We start from the raw sequence: 22,084 nt of genomic DNA, 5'->3' as shown, positions 1-22,084 counted from the left end.
TCTCAGATTCAGCCACATGCTCCACAACTGATCAGACTGTGCTTCCCAGGACAAATGGATAATGACCCAAATCATTTTGCATGACCCCAGAGTTTCTCAAGGCAAAGACATGAGAGATTCTTCATCAGGCAAGTCAGTCATCTGATCTCAGCACAACAGAGCTTTTCAGTTGTTAAATAACAAACTGAAAACAGACAGACCCGCAAACAAGCAGCAAATGAAGGCAGCTGCATTAAAGGCTTCTCAAGGGAGACAAGGCAGCATTTGGTGATATTCATGGATTCTAGACTGATTCATTTTCATGAAAAACAATCTTTATTTAAACTTCTTATGCCGAACAGTGAAAAGGTCATAAAAACAGCGGCTGATGTGAAGAGTGGATGTACGGATTTATTATGCATTGAACCTGCTTTAAAGTTCTAGTGCAATAATGGCTGTGTGATGGCTGGCTGCCTTGTTATTGTTGTTTTCATTGTTACATCATCCCTTCAAAGGGGAAGTCATGCTGTTTATCATTTGACAGCATAATATTGACCTAGATGTCTCTTACTAAGTCAGTCACAAAGAAATAAAAATACAGATCAGTTCAATTGAAATAAATGATTATTTATTTAAATGTTTGTAATAGATTACTTTAGGGTTGTGTTATTTTTTGTTGAATTATCTATTTTAAACCATGTTGAGAAAAGCACTGTCAGTATTGTCAGTCTGACCTACATTATGTATGTCTGTTATAGTCACTGCTGCTGCCAGACTGCTGCAGCCATCTTGACTCAACTGGAAGCAGTCTCCATGGCAACTCCACCTTGCAGAATAAAACCAAGAGACAATTGTTTGCCCCTCACCCCCAAGCCTCACCCCCAACAAACTCCTTATAGCCTGCAACACAACAGCCACCTAACACTGAAGGCCTCCAGCATTTTATTATACAGTGACATCATTTTGTATTCAAAATCCTAACCTGCATGAACACATACTCTCATTTCAAATAACCCCCCAAAGTAAAAGCTGTTAAATTCACTAAGAAAAAGCCCGAGTCTTTCTTTGTTCTCAAAAGCCTCTCTAAGTGAAAACACACAGCATATCCCATTACATATTCCATACTATACCACCACATGGCCTCTAGAGTGCTGTATTAATAAAACTAGCAGGACTCCTATTATTAAATGAACACACCTATCCCCTTCTATTCTCTAAAAAACAAAAAACAAAAAAACCCGTCAGCTTTCGGGCAACTTACTCTTTATAATAATTAGCATTTTATCTGTTTAGCGATTTAAAAAAAAAGTCTCAGAAAGGAAAGTTTAGGGAAATATAATATAATTAAATCACTATATTGCCGTCAGTTTCGTGCTTTTTCATTTTACTGTGATCATTTTTGGGTTTACATCCCCAAAATTCAAAGGGTAAAGAAACAAACGTTCTGCTTTTAAAGGAAATGGGTGGTACCCAAGGAAGCCAAACCCCTTTGCAGTAGTCAGATTTATCCCTCAGTCAGTCCTCGAGATTTTCCACGTCTTTTGCATATCCCCTGCTATTGGGTTCTTTAACTCCTCCCATTAGTCATCCGACCAATGCTGCGCATAAACCACTCCCCTAATCTCCTCCTTTCCCTTGTCCTCTTCCTTACTGTCCCCTTCTTCTCCCAGACAGACCCTGCCCTTTCCTTTCTGTCGCCCTGTCTGTGGATTCTGTATTGGAGAGGTTTGGGACACTGACAATGGGAAGCTTTCTTTACGGCCTGCAATGCTGACACTCCTGTTCTTCCTGTTGGGAATTTATGTGAGTACAATGTAACCATTCACTTCTTTTTTTATGGTGTCGAATTTCTGCTTTCTCATCCTGCTTGTTCCGTTATCCGGAGTCCTCAGAGATACAATGACTGGGCTAGAAGCAGATGAATAATTGATTACTTCATCCCAGCAGCATCTGTGCACGGATAAATCATATCAGAGGGGGCTATACTTTTTTAAAAAAAAAAACAACAACATGATGTCCCCCTCTTTTGTGCTTTTTTTAAATTGCAATAATCAAACAACTTAAAGTCAACGCAGTTATTCCAGCACCGTTTAAGACAAACTGTTGCACAGAAATTCTCTATTGCTGTGATTTTTTTAAAGCATTTTTTTCATTGCTTCCTCTTTCAGCCCACACACTTCTCCATTTTAGCTCATAGCTGGCTGCCGGCTGGCTGCCGGCTCAGTAGCAGGTGGGCATCTCTGCTGCAGTCTGAGGGCTGGGCTCTTTAAATCAAGCATACATGCTCGTTTGTTAGAGGATTAGTGATCTTCCGTTGGTTTTCCTCATCTGAATATGTATGGAGTGTGCTGCTGGGAAGTTTTGTGAGCCACATGTGAATCGACATGTTGTTTTCTTGTGTCACTCTGTGGCTCCTTGTGTTGCACTGTACTGCAGCAACAGCAGCAGGCAATGCATCATTTTTGAAGACATTTTTTTTTTAGTCTTCAGGCCTAGACTGTGAGCAGATGGTCCAGTGGTTTTGGTATTGATTGTCTTTGTTCTGAAAGGCTCGTTTTATATTTCTCATTTTAGGGTAAAAGTACCTCAAAAGTTTAATTTTTAAAATGAGTGCAGGTGATAGAGATGTTTGGCTGGTTTTGCTCTGTTGGCAGCTTGCAATGGGTCACAGGGAGGGTGCAGACGGTGCAGGATGCTGCGCCAGAGGGCAGATTGTTAGCAGAGCTTAGAGAGTCAAATTCTATCTGTGTTCTTAAGGTATACAGGACAGGGAACATGTGCAAGAGAACCAGGGGACCAACAAGGGTGTTGTGTGAGGTATACAGTACTACTCTTTGCAAATATTGAGCAACAGAGATTAAACTGTAGCTTAGAAGTGACCAGAAACAGCAACAGCCTTTGAATACTAATTTGATCAAAGGCAGACATGTAGCATAGCCCTTACCTGTTAACAAAATCAACCCCCAGTGCACCAACACAAATGAGAGGATAGGGAACTTGATAAATATATTATAAAAAGATAGATTGCAGGATAATTAGATTTTTTGATCTTTCATTTTCAATGATTTATTGACCTGCTTTCCATATTATTATATCAGTATTTAAATGAGACCCATGGCAGTGAGTCAGTTCTCCTGGGTTTATTTTTCCTAATTTGTGCAACAACATCAAATGGAAAAGCTCTAATATAATATAATGCAATATCAGTTTATCTGGCTCCACTGTTAATTGCTAATCGGTGTATGATTAACCTGATTTAATATCATACACAAGTTGGATCGTTCGCCCTTTCTAATCTATCCTAGTTGTCATCATGAGGTTTGTTGAAACCCCAATTCAGAATAAATAGATTACTCTAGGTGATAACTATAATAATTATTATTATGGTTTATAGCTCTAGCCAATTAGAAGGCACAGAGTTATTTTGGAGTTTAGGACACAATATTTGAAGGTTCAATCTCCATGAAAATGATCATGCTTATTTTGTGTTATTAATTCATTTATTGGATCAGATTATTGCTCACTGATCAACAGAAGAATGACTGTAGATGAGCCAGAGTTTTGACTTGAGTCTAATTGTCAGCTGGTGTCCCTGTTCAGTTCCTGAAACGGCAATCTAAAATTAGAATATAATGACTTATCACAGCCAGTGCATGCAGATAGTACACAGGCTACAGATGACCATCAACCAGTACAAGACACATCCACCAAGCTACCCATGAGGTAGACTACATACAAAACAAAAGAAGGTAAAATGCTTTTGATTGGATCCTCTAATTCTGTACTTGCGTTTGATCAGTCGGCCCTCGTTTGAATAGCACTTTTATTTTTTTTATTTCTGTTTAGTGGTTTATGAGGCATCATCAGTCTTACATAAGACATCATCAAGAGGGATGCAGTCACATCAAGATTACTCGCTATACATAATAAATATTAGATGAGATTTTCTGAAGCAGCGGAGTGGTTTATTTCAACTAAAAACAATAATCAATATTTTCTGGAAAATACCTTTACCAGTGGACATCTTTAAACCTTCAGCTATTGAACTGAAGTGCTGTTGTTTCTTTTATTGAACAACAGTGCACAGTTCAGAGATGAAGGGCTTCCAAGATGAACAAAATTACATCCATTTTATAGATCACAGACAGAGACTTTCACCCTGTAAAACATGTGACAGCACAAAATAGTTAAGTCAATAAAAGTAAATATAGCACAATAAATGTCACAGTTTTTCTCTTTACCTATTATAACAACATAGCAGCTTAGCACTGATACTGTTCATTTTATCAAACCAACATTTGTGCTGCTCAGCAAACTGCCAAGCCTAAATCACATTTAGTTTCTTAAATATTCTGAACATGAACTACATTTTCTTTACAAAGTGTAACCCCACTAATACTTCACAGTGCCTGTGTATCTGCAAAGTACAGCGTGTATGAGACCGTATTTGAACTACTGAGTCACAGTATGAGACATCTCAGTCGTCTTACTGCAGGTGAATAAGCATTGCAGGCACCGCTTGTGCGCCGATCGACCTTTTGTTAAATCTGCAGTGCATGTTGTGCCTGCAGACAGGCTGCCCTGTGTGCCGCATTGTCTTCTGACAATGTTTAGGAGTGTGGGCTCACAGGGCGAGACGAAAATCTCCTGTTGTCAGATCTTATCAATCTTAACAAAACAAAATGATGAAAAACTGCCACAGTGTTAGTTTTTAGTAGTTCAGTGTCTAATTGCAATCAGTAAGTGTCTATGCTAGGCCATTATTAGCATGCAAATGTGTTCCACTCTTATGCTGAGTGTGTCATTCTCAATAGCCTTACATATAATATACAGACACTATTTTTCTTTTATGTAAAGCCCAGCGTTCCATGCTGTGACTGTTCTGTCAGAGATTGATGCATCGAGACAGATTTTTTTCATCTGATGGAGTATAAGGGGGTGGGGGTGGGGCGTATTAGTCTTGAGAAGTTTGTGTGAATAATGATTGATGAGTCATCACGAAGCAAGCATCTTTTCTGTCCCTGAAAACATATAAAACAGACCCTACGCTTTGATCAAGCTGCCTGAATGTCTCCTTCTTAGGTCCACATTAACTTTGGTGTTGTAAAGAGTGTAATTGCTCCACATTGTTATTCCTAGTGCAGATATAACTGTGTGAATAGTTATGCTTGACCCGTGTTCACCAGAAAGTGCTGCAAATTAAGACAATGATCACAAATGTCTTATGTTATTAAAAAAAAAGCACAATCACGAATGCTGCTGAACAAAGTTACAAACAATGAGACATTTGTGATTATGTAATTTATGCTGTGTCTCTGGAGCATATGCTTTTCTCACTTCTACTCTTACTTGTCTTTTCTCTCTTTATATCTGAGTCAAGTATACAGATATTCCTTTGTAACAGTCTACCTTGTTCCTCATAACCCAGAAAAAATCTTTCAACAATGTGTTGAGTTTATTCAAAATTACATTTCGGGTAATTCTGCTCAGCCTGTGAACAATTACTGTGTGTTGGTACATGAGGAAGGACACAACAGATGTAGCAGAAAACATAAACTACAGTCTATATTTAAACATAATCTGGAGAGCACATCACTGAGGGCCAACACTTGTCTTTTCAGGTCAGTGAGGCTTTCACCAGTGTTTGCTGGTCTAGTACATAAACAACTTCTGAAGACTCCTCTCTGCTGTGTCTCTTAAAACTGATATCACAAGATGGTAACACGGATACAAAGTCCGTTTTCTAAGAGATGCTGTATGCAACTGTAGTTCAATAATACTGATCTGGCTAAGATAGTAATGCTTAAAATAGATTTGAAATATTGGATACCAATGGAGAAAAAGATACTTGTCTGTTACTCAAATAAGGAAAGAGGAAGGGAAGAGGCAAATACTTTATATGGCCACTGAAGCACAAACATCCTGGAATCCTGAATAGTCACTGTTAAGGAATGGTATTAACAATCTGTAAATTACAGCCTTCTTAAAGGGCCAGTTTCTGATTTCTCATTATGTAGATTGTAGTAAAAATTTGATTTGAACATCAGTCTTTCATTTGATTTATCATGAAAGTATCATTAATGGGATCTATGCTCTTATTTGCTCTTATATTCTCTATCCTACAATACTGTTAAAATGGTGCATGGTCATATTAAATATGGCCAAAACTTCAAATAACAAGGTCACTGTATTTATGTAAAAGAAATGACTGTCGCCCAAAAGCTCCAGGCTGCTCTAAATGCTCAGAAGTTCAGAAAGTTCTTCTACTTGGCTCATTATGATGTCCGTGGTGCCAGATATTTCTATGCAGTCATCTCAGACACTCAGCTGAGGCTGTGAGTACAATAGCCCCACCCATCTGCTGTCTAAGCCTTCTGTTTTGGGAGGGGCAGCCAATCAGAATAATAGATTGATTTATGTATGTTTTTAACTAGAGCGGTTGGAGAGGTGAGGGGGCTGTACCAAGGTACAGTATGGTTAGCATACCCAGTCCAAGCATTTGGTCATGTGACAGTTCCATTTTATTGGGCCAAATTCATTGGCTTATCATCTCCTGTATAAAAGAGTAGAGTTTCTTTGTTTAACTGTGTCTCGCTTAGTCTGCAGAGTCCAGAGATATTTGAATGAAACTTCTCGATCAAATTCCTTTTCTAAGTTAACAACAGTTAAATGAATAAATGTCAGTTATTTTGTTATGGATGACCGACTTTATGATCTTATTCAGTGTTGCACGAAGGCTGGAGCACACCCAGCTGTAACTGGGTGAGAGGCAGGGGTACACCCTGAGTACGTCACCAGTCTACCACAAGGCAATAGTTCACAATTCATTTGGAATCGTGATTTAACTTAACAAGTATATATTTGGATTGTCGGAAGTGGAGTACCTTGAGGAAATGCTTGTAAGCACAAGCGGAACATGCAGACTCAACAGAGAAAGGCCTCAGGCATGTTTGAAACAAGAATTTTCTGCTGTTGTGAGGTAACAGTGCTAATCACTCCACCACAGGGCCACTCTGTACTTGAAAATGACATGCTGACATGCTGATACTGATCGTTACATCCTGGAAGCAAGCTGATTTATAACCATTAGCTTAAATCAGACAAGTAAAGTTTAATAACTTTAGGGGCTTGGGGTTATTTTGAGTTATTATTTTTAAGGACTTTAACTTGTTCTCCGTCTCATTGACTATAACCAAGAGATGACATTTTCCATTAAATGTAATTGTAGTTGGCCACATAACTGTGGGTCAAAGAATTAGTCATGTATTCAGAATAACATTATATTTTCTCTATAACTGGAATTTTTCGTCTCATAAAAAAGATGACATTGCTCTTTCCACCCATTAAGCAAAACATGCCTATTTATTACAATTTATCGAGGAGCAAAAAGCCCTGGATTAGGAAGCATGTGTAATTATTTTTGTTGTTGTTGGACAGCATAACCATAGTGATTTTTTATTTTTATTTTTTAAAAGCACCTAAGCTATAAAAACAAGTAGCACTTACTGGGAGCAGTGAGAGGAGAGGAACCCTTACCTGCCCTACCGATTGAAATCTAAGCAGATTAAGCTGAGGGCAGTGTTTTCTCTGAAGGCGAGCTCCTGTTGCTAAAATCCAATTAAATCATTCATATTACATCTGCCTGTTTTCAAGAGAAAGGTTTTGAGCATACACACTTACTGCAAGCATGAAATACAGCTGTATCATCTTCGGACAGCTAGTGACTAGCCTTCATTCTTTTATGTGCACATGAAGCATTTTCTTCAAAGCGAATTTGAAGTGACTGGGCATGATGGTGTCATCTGAATCTGTGAGACAGTAATCCAGATGGCAGACAGGACCTGACCCTGCAGGAGGAGATTAAGGCACTTAACAGTAATGCAGGGTGAGAGTGGCAAGTGACGTTTTGCAGTGAAACGGCTGACTTTGCAAACATTTGCGCCGTGATTTTCTGCAGTAAAAAGAGAGGAAAGGGACTATTGACCTCATCTGTATGAAGCGCTGACCGTGCACTTCTCATGACAAAGCCTTGTGATTGCTGTTTAATCACATGCTTCCTCAAACATTAGAGTAAACTGCAGATTGCAGTCTTTAGTCTGTATTTAATTAAATATATTACTATTTATGTTGTACATTAGGTATTCTCTAAATTCACACAGGGAAAGAAGGTTTTTAATGAAAGATCTGTCTGTGGTGAGGCGAGTGGGAGTAACTGAGCCGAGGAGGGCTGCTTGAAGAACAGACAGACAGGCAGGGAGAAGGGAAGGTGGGGGAGACTGTTGCAATCCTAAGGACAGTGGCCAGTCTGTCGAGAAGGGAGGAGCCTAAAGGTCTTGGCTCATCATACTTCCTCCTGATGTCACCGTTCAGCTGCTGCAATTCAGAGTCTATGTAAAGGGAGGACAGCCCAGGGAGGGGAGGGCTTTTTAGGGGAGACAAGGGAAGGGGAGGCATAGAGTTTTTCGGGAAGGGCTTGTTGTGAATGGGCTTGGCAGACCTCCTCAGTCAGTAGGCCTTCTAATCACTTGGGAAGAAACAACAATAGAGTCTGCGTGCTTGAGAAAATTCCCATCTGTCTGTGGCTGGGCTCAGGCATACTGATGTCATGAGTGCATTTATGTGGCCGAGAGAGAAAGAGAAAAATGACAGGATAATAAAAAAAAAAAAGGGTAGGAGAATGAGGGAGGGGAAGAGATGTGGGGCGGTGAGCTGTGAGCAGAGCTGAAATGCCATTGTTATTGCTCGCTGCTCTGTGTTGCAAAAAGGGACAGCTGCCGCTGAGGCCTGCTTGCTCATGTGAGGCAGAGAGCCCAGCTCACCGTGAATTTTTCCCCATCTCCCCTCAGACAGAGAGACAGGTGGTTCCTGAACTCAGCCTGCTGAGAGTCAAGGGAAGGAACTAGAAGGAATTTGGGGAGTGGCATTTCAAAGCTTCCTCTTCCCTCCCGTTTCTCTCAAAGAAAAGGGGCCTAGTTATATTTTTAAGGCATCAGCTGAAAGACAAAGTGTTGTTTGGTGAGACATGTTATAGTGACGCAACGAGGAAACTGATAGTAGGCTCAAGTAGAGTGAATCCTTCTTTTGTCCGGCCTGTGTGCATTGTCTTAAACTGCAATGAGCAGGATGTTTTTACGCTCATAAGCATGATCAAGAATTTTTTAAAATATTATACATTGCCAGTTACACAGAATATGACATCTTACATCAATGATGGTGTACTACATTCACACATGGCAGTGACTCCTTGCTTATTTCACCTTTTACATATTTTGAACTGTAATCAGGTTCAAAATGACGGCTCAAGGTCAACTGTCAGGTTTCCCCGGCTCAAAGGTTCACTTTGATTAATAGCACCATAGCAGAATTAACCTTCTCATATCAGATAGCTGTTTTAAGCTTTCTTGGGCATTAATGAAGCTATTGAGTATCCTAACTGTTCATGATCCTACATAACAAGAACATATCTTGCTAGTGTTACAAAGAAAATTGAAAGAAAAAGCAAAATAAAATAAATTAATTGCCTTTGAGTTCTTTTCCCATGTAATTTGACATCTCAGTAGTCGTCACGGAACTGACTTTGTCAGGGGATAAATTCAGTTAATCTGTAATGAATTTTTTGAGCTTTAATTCAAACGTACAATGCAGTGTCAAGGTTATTAGCGGATGGTGCATTACAGAAAATTATAAGGAGCCTAGAGTGTCAGTTACCTGACTGAAGGTGTTTTGCAGGACAGGAACTGTAGAGGAAAAAACTGAAAACAATAGGGCTCTTTACAGTGTTAGCCAAACAAATGACAAAACACACCAATCCTCCCGCTGGAATTTTATTATCATATGAGTCACTCACTTTTGTAAGCGGTGTTTATTGACCAGCTTGTCTGTGTTTTTGGACTCCATGTAATCCGTTATGTGCTTGTGTACACTATGACAGATGTATGGCACAACATTGGCATGCTAAGTTAATCCCTGCTTGACCCAGTGGTATAATTTCATGTAACAGCAACTCTGCCATCTGAACTGCAAGCCAGCAGGCATCTACTCATCTAGGATTCATATTAAATAACAAAAGTGACACAGTACACCGAAAAATATCACCAAGAGTAAAACATAAGCCGTTTCTATTGGTATCATGTTTCGATCGGCTTATACTGTGTATAACTTCTAACACTATTGCTGACAGCATAATTGTCTCCACTAAGAGTTCTACCCTGCGGTTTTAATCACATGTATACGTTTCTTTCGACTGTGTGAACTCAACTGGGGTTTTCACTTATAAAGTTAAACAGCTTCTGGTGAAGGAACTCATACTACTGACATAGTTTGATAAGCGAGACCATAAATTGCTCGCGGATACAGGATTTAGATGAGGTTTTATTGTGTTAGCGGGACTATGAGTCATTTCTTCCTTTGCTCAAGCGTATACACCCTGTTCACCCTGCCTGACTGTTTCCTCAAGGCTTTCTTGACCTTTTTTCTCTTTCTTTCACCTTGTTTGCACAGGTTAAGTGTTCCCAGTGTCCCCTTTGAATGTCTGTCATTATGGCGAAGCGTGAGACTGGCAGCACCAGCCCTGTGGTGAGGCAGATAGACAAGCAGTTCCTGGTCTGCAGCATCTGTTTGGACCATTATCACAACCCAAAGGTGCTGCCCTGCCTGCACACCTTCTGTGAGAAGTAAGCTATGAATCACTTAGCTTCACAAGGTGATCGACACCAGGAGATCAAAGTGACAGTAAAGAGATAAGCAGACATAAAACATTTAGAAGCAAAATAAAAAGATGAGTCAGTGTTTGGCTATTATAGGACGCAGCGTGCTAGATTTTAGTTTACTTTAATGTCTTTTTTAGCAATTTCTAAATTTGGTATCACAGCTCCTCGCTTAAGCGAGCTATTCTGTCATCATCGTGGCTTCTGCATGACGTAAGTCACCAGCTACTCTAAGCTTGGTCACAAGAAAAGCAGACAGCCTTTTTTAGGGCACAGCTTTGGTAATAGCAAATACTGGTTTCCACAGCTGTGTTGCTACAGTAGTACTGTTTTTAAATTGTTGTGCTTAGTAACCACTCAAATCACATTGTCCAGTCTTCTAATCAGGTCTCACCCTGAAATTGGTGCTTGACTGCAGCTTTATTCCTCTAACTGATTTCTTTAACGTCTTATCTGATTGTAGATGTCTACAGAACTACATCCCTCCCCAGTCTTTGACACTATCCTGCCCAGTATGCAGACAGACTTCTATCTTGCCAGAGAAGGGTGTGGCAGCCCTGCAGAACAACTTCTTCATCACAAACCTAATGGAGGTGTTACAACGAGACCCAGAGTGCAGCCAGCCTGAGGCAGGCAATGTTCTTGAGTCAGCCAATGCAGCTACAACTTGTCAGCCCCTTTCTTGCCCTAATCACGAGGGCAAGGTAAGCTTAAAAAAACCAAAAAATGCTGATTAAAAATATTTCAGAACTATCAGACCTCATCTGCATGTTCCTGACCAGGCTGCCGACTGTTATTAGATTAAAAAGAAATGCCTTCTGTATATATACATTTGAACTTCTGAGCAACCTTAACCTCAGTAATGTGACTTTACTTGCCTCAACTGCACCATCTGCAGGTGATGGAGTTTTACTGCGAGTCATGTGAAACAGCCATGTGTCTGGAGTGTACAGAAGGAGAACACAGGGAACATGTGACGGTGCCTCTAAGGGATGTGCTCGAACAGCATAAGTTAGCCCTTAAAGGTCAGCTGGACACTGTTCGCAACAGGTATGATTTTTCACTGCTTTAACGAATAATCAATTATGTGATTGTTTTTGGAAGACATTAGTAAAATTGGACGTGTAAAAGTATAAAGAGCTATAATCTGCGTTTATTTTTTGCTCTGGCAGACTACCTCAGCTGACAGCTGCCATTGACCTTGTGAATGAGATCTCCAAGCAACTTACAGAAAGGAAAAATGACTCTGTGACAGAAATCAGTAATACTTTTGATGAGCTGGAGAAAGCCCTACACCAACGCAAGACTGCTCTCATTACTGAGGTGGAAAACATCTGCAGCACCAAGCAGAAGGTCAGCGATCTTATTCATTTTAAATTTGATGCATTAAAAAATAATCATGATATTTCACATTTCTGTACTAGCTCTGCTGACTGTCTCCGTCTCCTTAGGTGCTTCAAGCTCAGCTTACCTCTTTGCTTCAGGGCAGAGAGAACATTCAGAGCAGCTGTAACTTCACAGAGCATGCCCTGAGCCATGGGAGCGCCACTGAAGTCCTTCTGGTCCAGAAACAAATGGGTGAGAGGGTGAGTGCTCTGGCAAGACACAGCTTTCCCGAGCATCCTCATGAAAACGGACATCTGGAATGCCAGGTGGAGACGGATGGATTGAGGCGCTCCATTCAGAACCTAGGAGTCCTGATCACAACAGGGGCTGTCGGCCATACCAGCGTTGCCACCGGTGAAGGTCTGCGACACGCACTAGTTGGCCAACACACCACTATCACAGTCACCACTAAAGACAAAGATGGAGAATTGGTGAAGACTGGTAACGCGGTTCTTAGGGCAGAGATTATCTCTGTGGATGGGGTGTGTACTGAAGCTGAGGTGGTGGACAACAAAAACGGCACCTACGAGGTTGGATACACCCTCCGCTCTGAGGGAGAATTCACCTTCTCTTTGCTGCTATATGAACAGCCTGTGAGGGGGAGTCCTTTCCGTTTGCGTGCTGTCAAACCGTCAGATGTCCTGCAGTCGCCAGACGACGTGAAGAGACGAGTGAAGTCCCCAAGCGGAGGAGGAGGTCATGTTCGCCAGAAGGCCGTGCGCAGACCTTCCAGCATGTATAGCACCACCAAGAAAAAGGAAAATCCAATAGAGGACGAGCTGATATATAGAGTTGGTGAGTGAAAAAGCGTTATTTTGGATATTAATCATACTGTTGACTGTTCTTACAATCTTCCATCCATGCATATTTTTATGCTTTTAATGCTTTTAATTTACTTTTAGTGGCACAAAATGGTGACTTATCCTTAAAAGTTTTTATATTTTCATAGTGTTAAAAACATGGTGATGTTTTGTTGATTTGACAGGAACAAGAGGGAGAGATAAAGGAGAATTCACCAATCTTCAAGGCATCTCGGCCTCCAGTAATGGTCGGATTGTGGTAGCAGATAGCAACAACCAGTGCATACAGGTCAGTGGCTAACCTTTAGCTTCAAAGAATTAATTTTTTGAATTGTTTAATAATTTCTTTTCTTTTTTTTTTATAGGTTTTCTCTAACGACGGCCAGTTTAAGATGAGGTTTGGGGTAAGAGGTCGTTCACCAGGCCAGCTGCAGCGCCCCACAGGAGTCACAGTAGACATGAACGGGGACATAATAGTAGCTGACTATGACAACAGATGGATTAGCATCTTTTCCTCGGATGGCAAGTTCAAGGTTGGCAATTCCAGTCAGTAAAAGAAGTGTTTGTTTGTTTGTTTTTAAACTGTACGATTTTAAAGTGAAACTAGATTACAAAACAAAACTTTGTCTGTAACAGAATAAGATTGGCGCTGGAAGATTAATGGGCCCCAAAGGTGTGGCTGTGGACAAGAATGGACACATTATCACGGTTGATAATAAGGCCTGCTGTGTCTTCATCTTCCAATCAAATGGGAAGTTGGTGACAAAGTTTGGAGCCAGAGGAACATCAGACAGACACTTTGCAGGTACTGAGTGATGTTAAATAAATAAATGTGATATTTTTATATATATATATGATCATTTTATTAAAAATTTCTCTTACAGAAAACGACAGAGATTAACACTTAATCAAGTTTCATGTATCAGGGCATGTGGTTGGGCCAGATTTACAAAATTGATTTCTGTTTCTTTACAGGAAAGTTGATTTGAACAGTGCTAGTGATCAGCATGTCTCTGCACCCTTAATTTGTTTTAACTAATGAGTGCATGTATAGCTACTTGCTTAATTAGAGACATTAACACACAGTTAATGTTTTGGTTGTTGCACTGATTGTCTTAATTATAAATTATAAATTATACATCCTGTCATCATAGCACAGCAGGAGTCCGCAGTTCATGATGTACACTACTGCATGCCAAGTTTTGATGATCGTCCTTCCCTGTTGTTCAGATGTCGGGGGGGCGGGACTAATTTGCATGCTTTGCTGGAATCCCCTCATTGATGCCGCTCCAGTTGTACAGCAATATTTAAGTTGAACTCACCCGTTCGTTCACTTTCATTTCTCACTTGGAACTTTTCTTTTCTTTTAGAGAAAAGTGGTGCAAACATTGCACTGGATACAAAGATTAGTAAATCTGGCCCTGTTTTCAGTAAGTAATATATTCACTGTGAATGTGAGCTAAAAAAAAATGAATCTTTGTTCTCTTTTTCTACATGTTGGTGCTTCAGACCTGTCATGTCTCAGCTCTGAGAGTTTCTCTGTGATCACTTGGTGTCTTGTTTTTGATGTCCAGAAATAGTATGCCGCTTCATCTCATACACTGTAAACGGACGGATGACTCATCTTTGCTGTTCCCTCCCTGTCTCCTCTGCTTTCAGGTCCTCACTTTGTGGCTGTAAATAACAAAAATGAGATTGTGGTAACAGACTTCCACAACCATTCAGTGAAGGTATGGCTTGTTGCAAGTATGTGCGAACAGTATGTCTGAAAACCTGGGACCTCTTCCAGAAAGTGTGTTTAATAAACCTGAGTTGATTAGCTCTGAGATCAGCAAGTCTGAGTTTTCGGTTCCAGAGCAGCTGAGTTAAGGGTGTACATGGGTAGAAAAAGAAAACCATCATCAGTAGTGCTCCAGTACCAGGACTCACCATGGCAACGGGTAAATAAAGAGCAAAGCCTCCATTTTAATCTAGTAAACTGAAAAATATGAACATACGTCAGTGCTGACCATGGTATTTATCTCAAATGGGAGGGCAGGAAAGAGTAACTTTAATCAGGTTGGTCTGCTCTGTCATCATCATAGGCAGACTAAAGTACATATTTTTTAAACTCTCTGTGGTCATCATTATCCCCACTTGAATTTTCACTAGATAAATCTGTAATCCTAATTTTCAATTTGATTTTCAAATCTAATTATTCAGCCATAACCCAACAAGGACAAAATTTAAGTGAAAGAAACAAAAGATAACAGGCAGATTGCTCATGGACCGGTGATATTAATTACCCAGATAGCAACGGACTCCAGGGCGGATCCGCCTTCAGGACATTTCTTTGATTAGATAAAAGCTGTTTTTCCTACAGGTGATGACCATTTCATTGTCTGAATGATTATTTAGTAAAAACTGAATCTCCTAATGGAGTGTAAAAAGCTTAATTTTTCATACAGAGAGTTTCATTATTTCTGAGATTACTGGATAAAAAAGTTTAATGAGATTTACAGAAAAAACTCTTCTTTAATGTTCCCAGTTTAACCATTTCTAATCTGATCTAATTTCAGCCTGCACTGATAGATGATGGCTTTTTTACAGTCATAGCAACAGTGTTTAGATGTTGCTGTTAATAGTAAAAGTTTAGTAATAGTTTCTAATATAACTCAAATGAATGTAAAGTTGTTGTTGGGTTTTTTTGTAATTGCAAACAAGTTTAAATGTAAAGGTTTTAGCTTTTTAAAAAATTATATTAGAATGAGGGGTTTTAAATAAAGAATGCAGATCATGTCGGGAGAAATTAAGCTTTTGAACTGATTCAGATGGATGAGCTGGGAAATGACTGGAGCCAAACTGAGTCTGGGTCTGATCCTTATCCATTTTGGATCCGTCCCGCCGTGCAAGTGGACTCCAATCTGGACACAGTTTGCTGATCTGTTACAGAGCATATGAATTTCAGACACTGTGCCTTTCCAAATGTTGACAGCATTTAATGACTGAAACTCAATCTGTGAACACATTTCTGAACATGAAATGCTCAGGACACAGGCTGTCTGTGGCTGCATTTAAAAACTCATTTTACTTCAGTTTAAAGTCTTAAATAAAATCATTTCAGCCTCATCTTCACTCAAATGTTCACATCCTCTATAAGATCCAACTGTGACAGACATTTTCCACAGTGTGACCAATTACAGTGTGGGGGAAATGGCTGACAGTCTGACAGCTGTATTACTGTCTAGAGTCTGAGAGAGAGAAAGATGGAGACTATAGATTTTAGTGTGAGCTGATTAAAAGTCTGAGTTGTTAGCTAAACTCTCTTCCTACAATAGGACTGAAGTCACTTTAAGATAACAAAACTGAAGCAAACTTTTCCGGTAGCCTCTTTATTTTGCAAGTTTTTTAAACCTTAAAATAGTGCTTGGCATTCTGATAAAGGCTGCATATGTGTTCCTCCCCAATGTTTTCAGCCGTGCACTTGGAACAAAATTAGAAAGCGATTTTAAAATCAATCAGTTTCAACAGAACAAGAAAAGGCAGGCAGACTCAACCAAATACCACACAATCAGAAACCAAACACTGCTGTGCCTCACATGCTGTGAGGATGTGACTGGCATTTTTCTTCACTTGTCTTAATGTGACAGCATCATTCACCCATGCTTAATCTTACCTGACAGGTGTACAATGCAGATGGGGAGTTCTTGTTTAAATTTGGCTCACACGGAGAGGGGAACGGCCAGTTTAATGCTCCAACGGGTGTGGCTGTGGATGCCAATGGAAATATCATTGTTGCTGATTGGGGAAACAGTCGGATCCAGGTTAGTTTGAGGAAATGAATAATTGGAACTGCGTTACACTTGCAGTAGCCTGTCAGTCACTCATCTAATCTGTCCTTCAATTCTCCATACCCATCCAGGTGTTTGACAGCTCAGGGTCTTTCCTCTCCTATATCAACACATCAGCAGACCCGCTTTATGGCCCCCAGGGCTTGGCTCTCACATCTGATGGCCACGTGGCGGTGGCAGACTCTGGGAACCACTGCTTCAAGGTCTACCGTTACCTACAGTAGATACCCAAGATAGCCATCTTAAACACCGCAAGCACTGACGACACAACCAATGTATTCCACAAGGTGCAATGATTTTTCCAGTACAGCCTTTTGTGTGTCGCCTCACCTTACCTTTATGATGTGAATTGACCATAGACAGCATAAAAGGTGGACGTTGCTACCGTGGCATCATCCATGAATTTTGACTTGAGCATTTTCACCATCACCATCTTGGTTTCAAAATAACAGATGTGATGAGGAGGGGTGGGTTTAAATCTGAAACTGCTTGCTCATTGGCTAATGACTTGTCAGTTACAAGTGGTTAGCCAATGATTGGGATAATCACAGCACATTAATCCACAGATAATGATCCTTTTTGAAACATTGTATGACCAAGATTTACAAAGTAGACTTAATTTTTTATTCAGTGTGCCCCAAAATGAGTGACTAAGGCCCTAAAGTCATGAGGGAAGGGTTTACAGAGGTCAAGACAGAAAGCCATTTTCCCATAAACTTCTATAGGGTCAAAGTCTATTTGCAACTTCATCTATTGCCATCTGGTGGCCTTGAGATAGAATGCTCATTTAAGCTGCTTGCACTGGCTTCATTTTTGCTAACCTGGAAACTCCGACCATGTTTTATCCTGTCTGTGGAACTGACGGTTAACTTTAAAATTGAGTGACGTAGCGTACCTCGGAACAAGCGATGACTTGAAGCTATGGACTGGTTTTTGAAAATCTGCAAATACTGACGTGGATGGTATTCTTAAACAACACTTTCTGTGAGAGCTGACAGGGTAGGAGATAGTTGGAACTATTTAATCAGCCATAACTCGTCCAGATGCATGAAACTTTACTTTATCTTGATACCTAGACAACAACACAGTGCACCCATTAGTTGCTTTCTCATGAACTAGTTAATGCTTACAGTGAAATAAACAGCGCTATGCTTCTCCAGCAATGAAATGTAAAACTTCTCATTTACTGACATCTCACATAAGTGTCACCACCATCTGTGCATTGATTTGCTGTATGTACTGTATATACATGAATGTATATTGTGTATATTAGATCACTCACTATGTATGTGCTATGATTTTTTTTTTTTTTTTTTTTTTTTTGAAACACTCAGCCTTGTGGCAGTCCAGATCACAGGAGTCAAGGATTCCCGGATTTTAAACATGTGTATGGCAGCTGTTAAAGAGTGTGCTTTCAAACATACCCAGCACATGCTTAAATGAAGAATCGTCATATTTATTGCTATTGTAAGCAGCACAATGATCGTTTTTGTTATTATCTGTTATCTTGAAGGGGAAAAACAATGTAAAATGCTAATTTATTTTATTTTATACTAGCTCAGCATTTGCAAATTATTTTTCTAAATATTTTTTCTTTCTTTCAAGCTTCACACTTTCTCCCTTTCCCCAAATTAACCCCCTTAAAGCAGAATTCAGTATCCACCCGCATCTGGGAAATGTAGATCAGTGTTTGTGCACTTGGGCAGCTCTTTTCCAAAGCTACAACCCTATCTGGTTTTTATTTACAATAACAACAAAAACTATCTGTATTTATTTAGGTTTCTGTTTTTAGGATTTTGGGTTCATAGAAGCACTGGCTTGCCTTTAACAATTCAATAGCTTTTATTCAAGTGCTACCACCTGGACAGAAATAATACATATATCTCAGGAAATCCATCCAAATTTCACAATATCAGTAGGAGAATATTAAATAGTTGTTTTTTTTTTAAATTTCATAAACTCATAGGCATAATAGTGGGACAGGCACATTGGGAGCTTTGCGAGAAAACTGTTAATTTGTGCAAATTTAATCTGAATCCAAGGTCATAACTTATTGGGACGGAAGATGAATTCTGTTTTATTGTGTTTGTTGCTTTGTGGTTTTCATATTAGAAACTGTTACAGATGTATTACCAGAAATGACCGTTTATGAGAGGACATTGACTAGCAAGCACATTCACGCTTAAGAGTACACTATTTGTGATACTGTTCTAAGCTTTCTGTCAAATCTGAGTCTCTGCCTGGCTTCCATCATGCCATGACTCTAAATGAAGGACTCATTTGTTCATTCTATGTAATGTCATACAAAAACACGGTGCCACAACAGAAGAAAGACCGGGTGCAGCCAAGACAGACTCCCAGTCTGACTTAATTAATCACAGTACTATGCTCAACACCCAGACACTTCCATAACCTTTCAGTGTGGAGCTTTTCTGAGCTGCAGGATATGACTCAAATTCCACCAGTTAAGTCAGCTAGGAATCTGTGGTTTTCATGCACCTCGACTCGTTGCCAAACAGGAGCAAGGACATGCTCATCTTTTTGAGATGTGTCTAAAGCATTTTATCCAACCCAGTCTTGTTTTCTCTATGAATATGCACTGGTAATAAAAGCACATGATTTACTGAGCTGCTGTGTATGTGTGTGACTAACATGTTTGTTTGCTCTGCAGGGGATTTTTTTTCTCCCCCACCATTTAAATAAAACCAAATCGTTTAACAGTATTGACAGTGAAATTGTAATTTACACAGGCACTGGGGACACACATTTTGGGCTACAGTGGGTACAAATTTCAATTTCACTGACTTGTGAAGACGCTTCTTTGCCCAATATTTCTATATTTATTTCATGAAATCATTAAGTTCAATGCTATTTTCTTGAAAAATTATTTATTTGCAGACCATGTTGTCTTCCTGGTCTATGTTACAAATACTTACAGCACATACAGTATGCATCTTTTAACAATAACTGTTCCCAAAACATCCAAATGGTATATTTATATGTAATACATATGTGTATATACATAGATACATAAATGTGCATAAAAAGCTCCAAATGCACTCAGCGTATTAGAGTATAGTAAAAGAAGCACAGTACATTGATACAGTGTCAAACCTAGATTAGCAAGCAAAATGTGCACTGAAAAACAAAAAAAATCATACTGTGGATAAACATTCCATCAAGGTATTTTATCACAGGTTGCATAGAATTGTTTTCAATTTCAAAATAATAATAAAAAAAAGCAAAAAAACTTGACATTTACAAAGTGATTATGAAGCTGATGTTTATTATAGGATACACAGTAGTATGAGGTAATCGGATTTTATGGCAACATGGATAAAGTTTTTAGCGTTTTTTCTTTCAATGCAAACTGTTAATATCTACTGCAATATCACAATAATAAGCATGTCATACCGTCTGAGAAAAAAAGATCAGATGAATCAAAATCAAAGGCAGAAAAGCATTGATTTGTGTCAACAGAACAATACTTGGAAAATAAATATATTTAAAACCAAAATATCAAAAATCAAAGAGAGAATGATTGCAGATTAAACATTTCATTCCCTTTAAGTGAAATAAAGCATAAAAAATAAGCACAGTCAACATGTAGCCCTGTTGAGAAAGGGATTTAGCAAGCTCTACAAAGCTACAGTAGGCAACACTTACAGTAGAATTTAAGCGTACCAGTTGTGAATGTAGTTCCTGTTAGAAATAGTGGATGTGAAACCATTACTACACTACACTGTACACTGCAGACCAGCTGTCTCGAAAGCTGCTGTAACACCACAGGATCCTTTAAGAGAACTGTTTAAGTTCCCCTATCTGATTCAGTGCCATATGTTAACTAAGAGAAGAACAATAACCATTAGATAAATACAGTTTCTCATGGGATATACTGTAAAATACAAACATGTGGAAGTACAGTAGATCAGACACATTTGCCACAAGCCAGTTTAAATCAGCAGTGAGACTTTTTTTAAAATCCTAAAGTACAAAAATTAATTGCATGCAAGAACATAAGCACAAGAAAATAATATTCACTTGGATGATTTTCAACTGAGCGTTTTACTGAACGCACAGGACACACATTTTACATCATAAAACCGTAAAGTCCTGTGACTTCTTAGGCACACACAGAATCGAATCATCCTCTGTAAGAACAGACGGGTTTTTCCAGTGAAAGCGTACCGTGGACAGTGTCAGCAAATGCAAAATATCCGGCCTCTCTAGACCTACTCAGCAAAACACCAAACGCCATTCAAGGTAAGAGGCATCTTCTGTAGCACCTTTGGAAACTTAATAACATCTTTTTGGATCAAGTGGCATCAAAGGCCAATCAATAAGTGACAACTTGACAAGTGCTTTAAAACAGCTACTAACACTGTCCATCTCCTAGTGTCCAGACCACTCTCCAGCATTAGGAGTGATGCAATATTTCAAGTAGATTTCTGAATAGAATCAAAGCTCTTGTAGTTTGTGTTGTTTCACACGCAATCTTCAGTTTTTTTATGTAAATGTGAGGCACTTGCAACATAAAACAACTTTCTCAATCTTCAGTCTGTCAGTTAGACCTCTGAGCTGTCACTGATGTTTTGTGTCATCATGGGCTCTGCGCTGCTGGAGTTTTTGGGCACTTCTTTCTTCTCTTGCTTGGACCGAACTAGTAACACCACCACAATGATGACGAGAACGGTGAGTAGCAGCCCCACAAAGATACCAATCATCAAAACCAGGCTGTCGTCACCGTCCCTCTCTTTGAGCTCATGAGGGATGTGTCCTTTGGTAAAGATCTCCCTGTCCGGGCTCGTCCTCTGTTGGCCGCTGCGGTCCAGGGCGATGTGCAGGATGTTGGTGCCACGATTGTTACTCACACCAATGTCCTCTACTGTATCTAGGACATCATTAGCTGATCTTCTGAGCCGATGTTGACTCCTGGGAAGCAAATCAGTGTGCTGACTCATCACGTGGTACTCCAGGCTTCTCTTCCCTATGCCACGGTTAGCATTGTCCCGGGACCGGACAGTGTAGATGGTGTGTATGTACCACTCTCTTCCTGCAGCCACCTGAAACGAGCAACAGCTATTATTTTAATGTCCATCCATCCATGTGTCTCAAATTAACCAGATAAAGAAAAGGACACAATTGATAAAGTGGTTTTTGCCGCCTCTTCCCCATCTTTTAGCAGAAGGGTAAAAGTATATCTATTCTCAGAGATCCTTAACTGCCAGCTTTATTAAACTATACCCATTAGAGTCAGATCTAACAGTTCTGTGCAGAGAGTAGTACGTATGTGCTATGAAACCTTTATTTTTTGGCATTTTCTTGTAAGGAACAACTTTAGTTTTGTGATTAAAACAGCTAAACCTTAGAGTCCAGTTCACTC

At 39.6% G+C, this 22,084-nt stretch overlaps 2 protein-coding genes across 3 annotated transcripts in view; one reads left to right on the top strand and one right to left on the bottom strand.

The window, feature by feature from the left end:
• The first annotated feature begins 1,626 nt into the window (after positions 1 to 1,626).
• LOC100704624 (tripartite motif-containing protein 3) lies at positions 1,627 to 19,328 on the top strand. Of its 2 annotated transcripts, XM_005455029.4 has the most exons (13): positions 1,627 to 1,782; positions 10,480 to 10,652; positions 11,149 to 11,389; positions 11,584 to 11,735; positions 11,858 to 12,038; positions 12,137 to 12,866; positions 13,057 to 13,160; positions 13,237 to 13,404; positions 13,508 to 13,676; positions 14,242 to 14,301; positions 14,531 to 14,601; positions 16,534 to 16,674; positions 16,773 to 19,328. In XM_005455029.4, exons 2-13 carry the CDS (start codon positions 10,507 to 10,509, stop codon positions 16,923 to 16,925), a joined length of 2,316 nt encoding a protein of 771 aa, XP_005455086.1. In that variant the 5' UTR covers positions 1,627 to 1,782; positions 10,480 to 10,506; the 3' UTR covers positions 16,926 to 19,328. The 2 variants fall into 2 exon arrangements, with proteins under 2 accessions (XP_005455086.1, XP_003450186.2); XM_003450138.5 differs by lacking the exon at positions 14,242 to 14,301.
• frem2b (FRAS1 related extracellular matrix 2b) overlaps positions 18,000 to 22,084 on the bottom strand; it is a 51,343-nt gene continuing 47,258 nt past the window's right edge. Inside the window, exon 24 of the mRNA XM_003450179.5 lies at positions 18,000 to 21,764. Within this exon, the coding sequence (XP_003450227.1) occupies positions 21,267 to 21,764 (498 nt within the window). The 3' untranslated portion in view covers positions 18,000 to 21,266. The remainder of the gene's footprint in view (positions 21,765 to 22,084) is intronic.

Source organism: Oreochromis niloticus, linkage group LG14 (assembly GCF_001858045.2).
Source record: "Oreochromis niloticus isolate F11D_XX linkage group LG14, O_niloticus_UMD_NMBU, whole genome shotgun sequence".
Taxonomy (NCBI): domain Eukaryota; kingdom Metazoa; phylum Chordata; class Actinopteri; order Cichliformes; family Cichlidae; genus Oreochromis; species Oreochromis niloticus.
This window is presented reverse-complemented; position numbering and strand designations above follow the sequence as displayed.

Excerpts from the sequence above, each read along its gene's own strand:
- LOC100704624 (XM_005455029.4), top strand. The coding sequence starts at position 10,507 with ATGTCTGTCATTATGGCGAAGCGTGAGACTGGCAGCACCAGCCCTGTG. Across the intron at positions 10,653-11,148 it reads CTGCACACCTTCTGTGAGAA|ATGTCTACAGAACTACATCC; the intron begins GTAAGCTATGAA and ends ATCTGATTGTAG. Across the intron at positions 16,675-16,772 it reads GGGGAAACAGTCGGATCCAG|GTGTTTGACAGCTCAGGGTC; the intron begins GTTAGTTTGAGG and ends ATACCCATCCAG.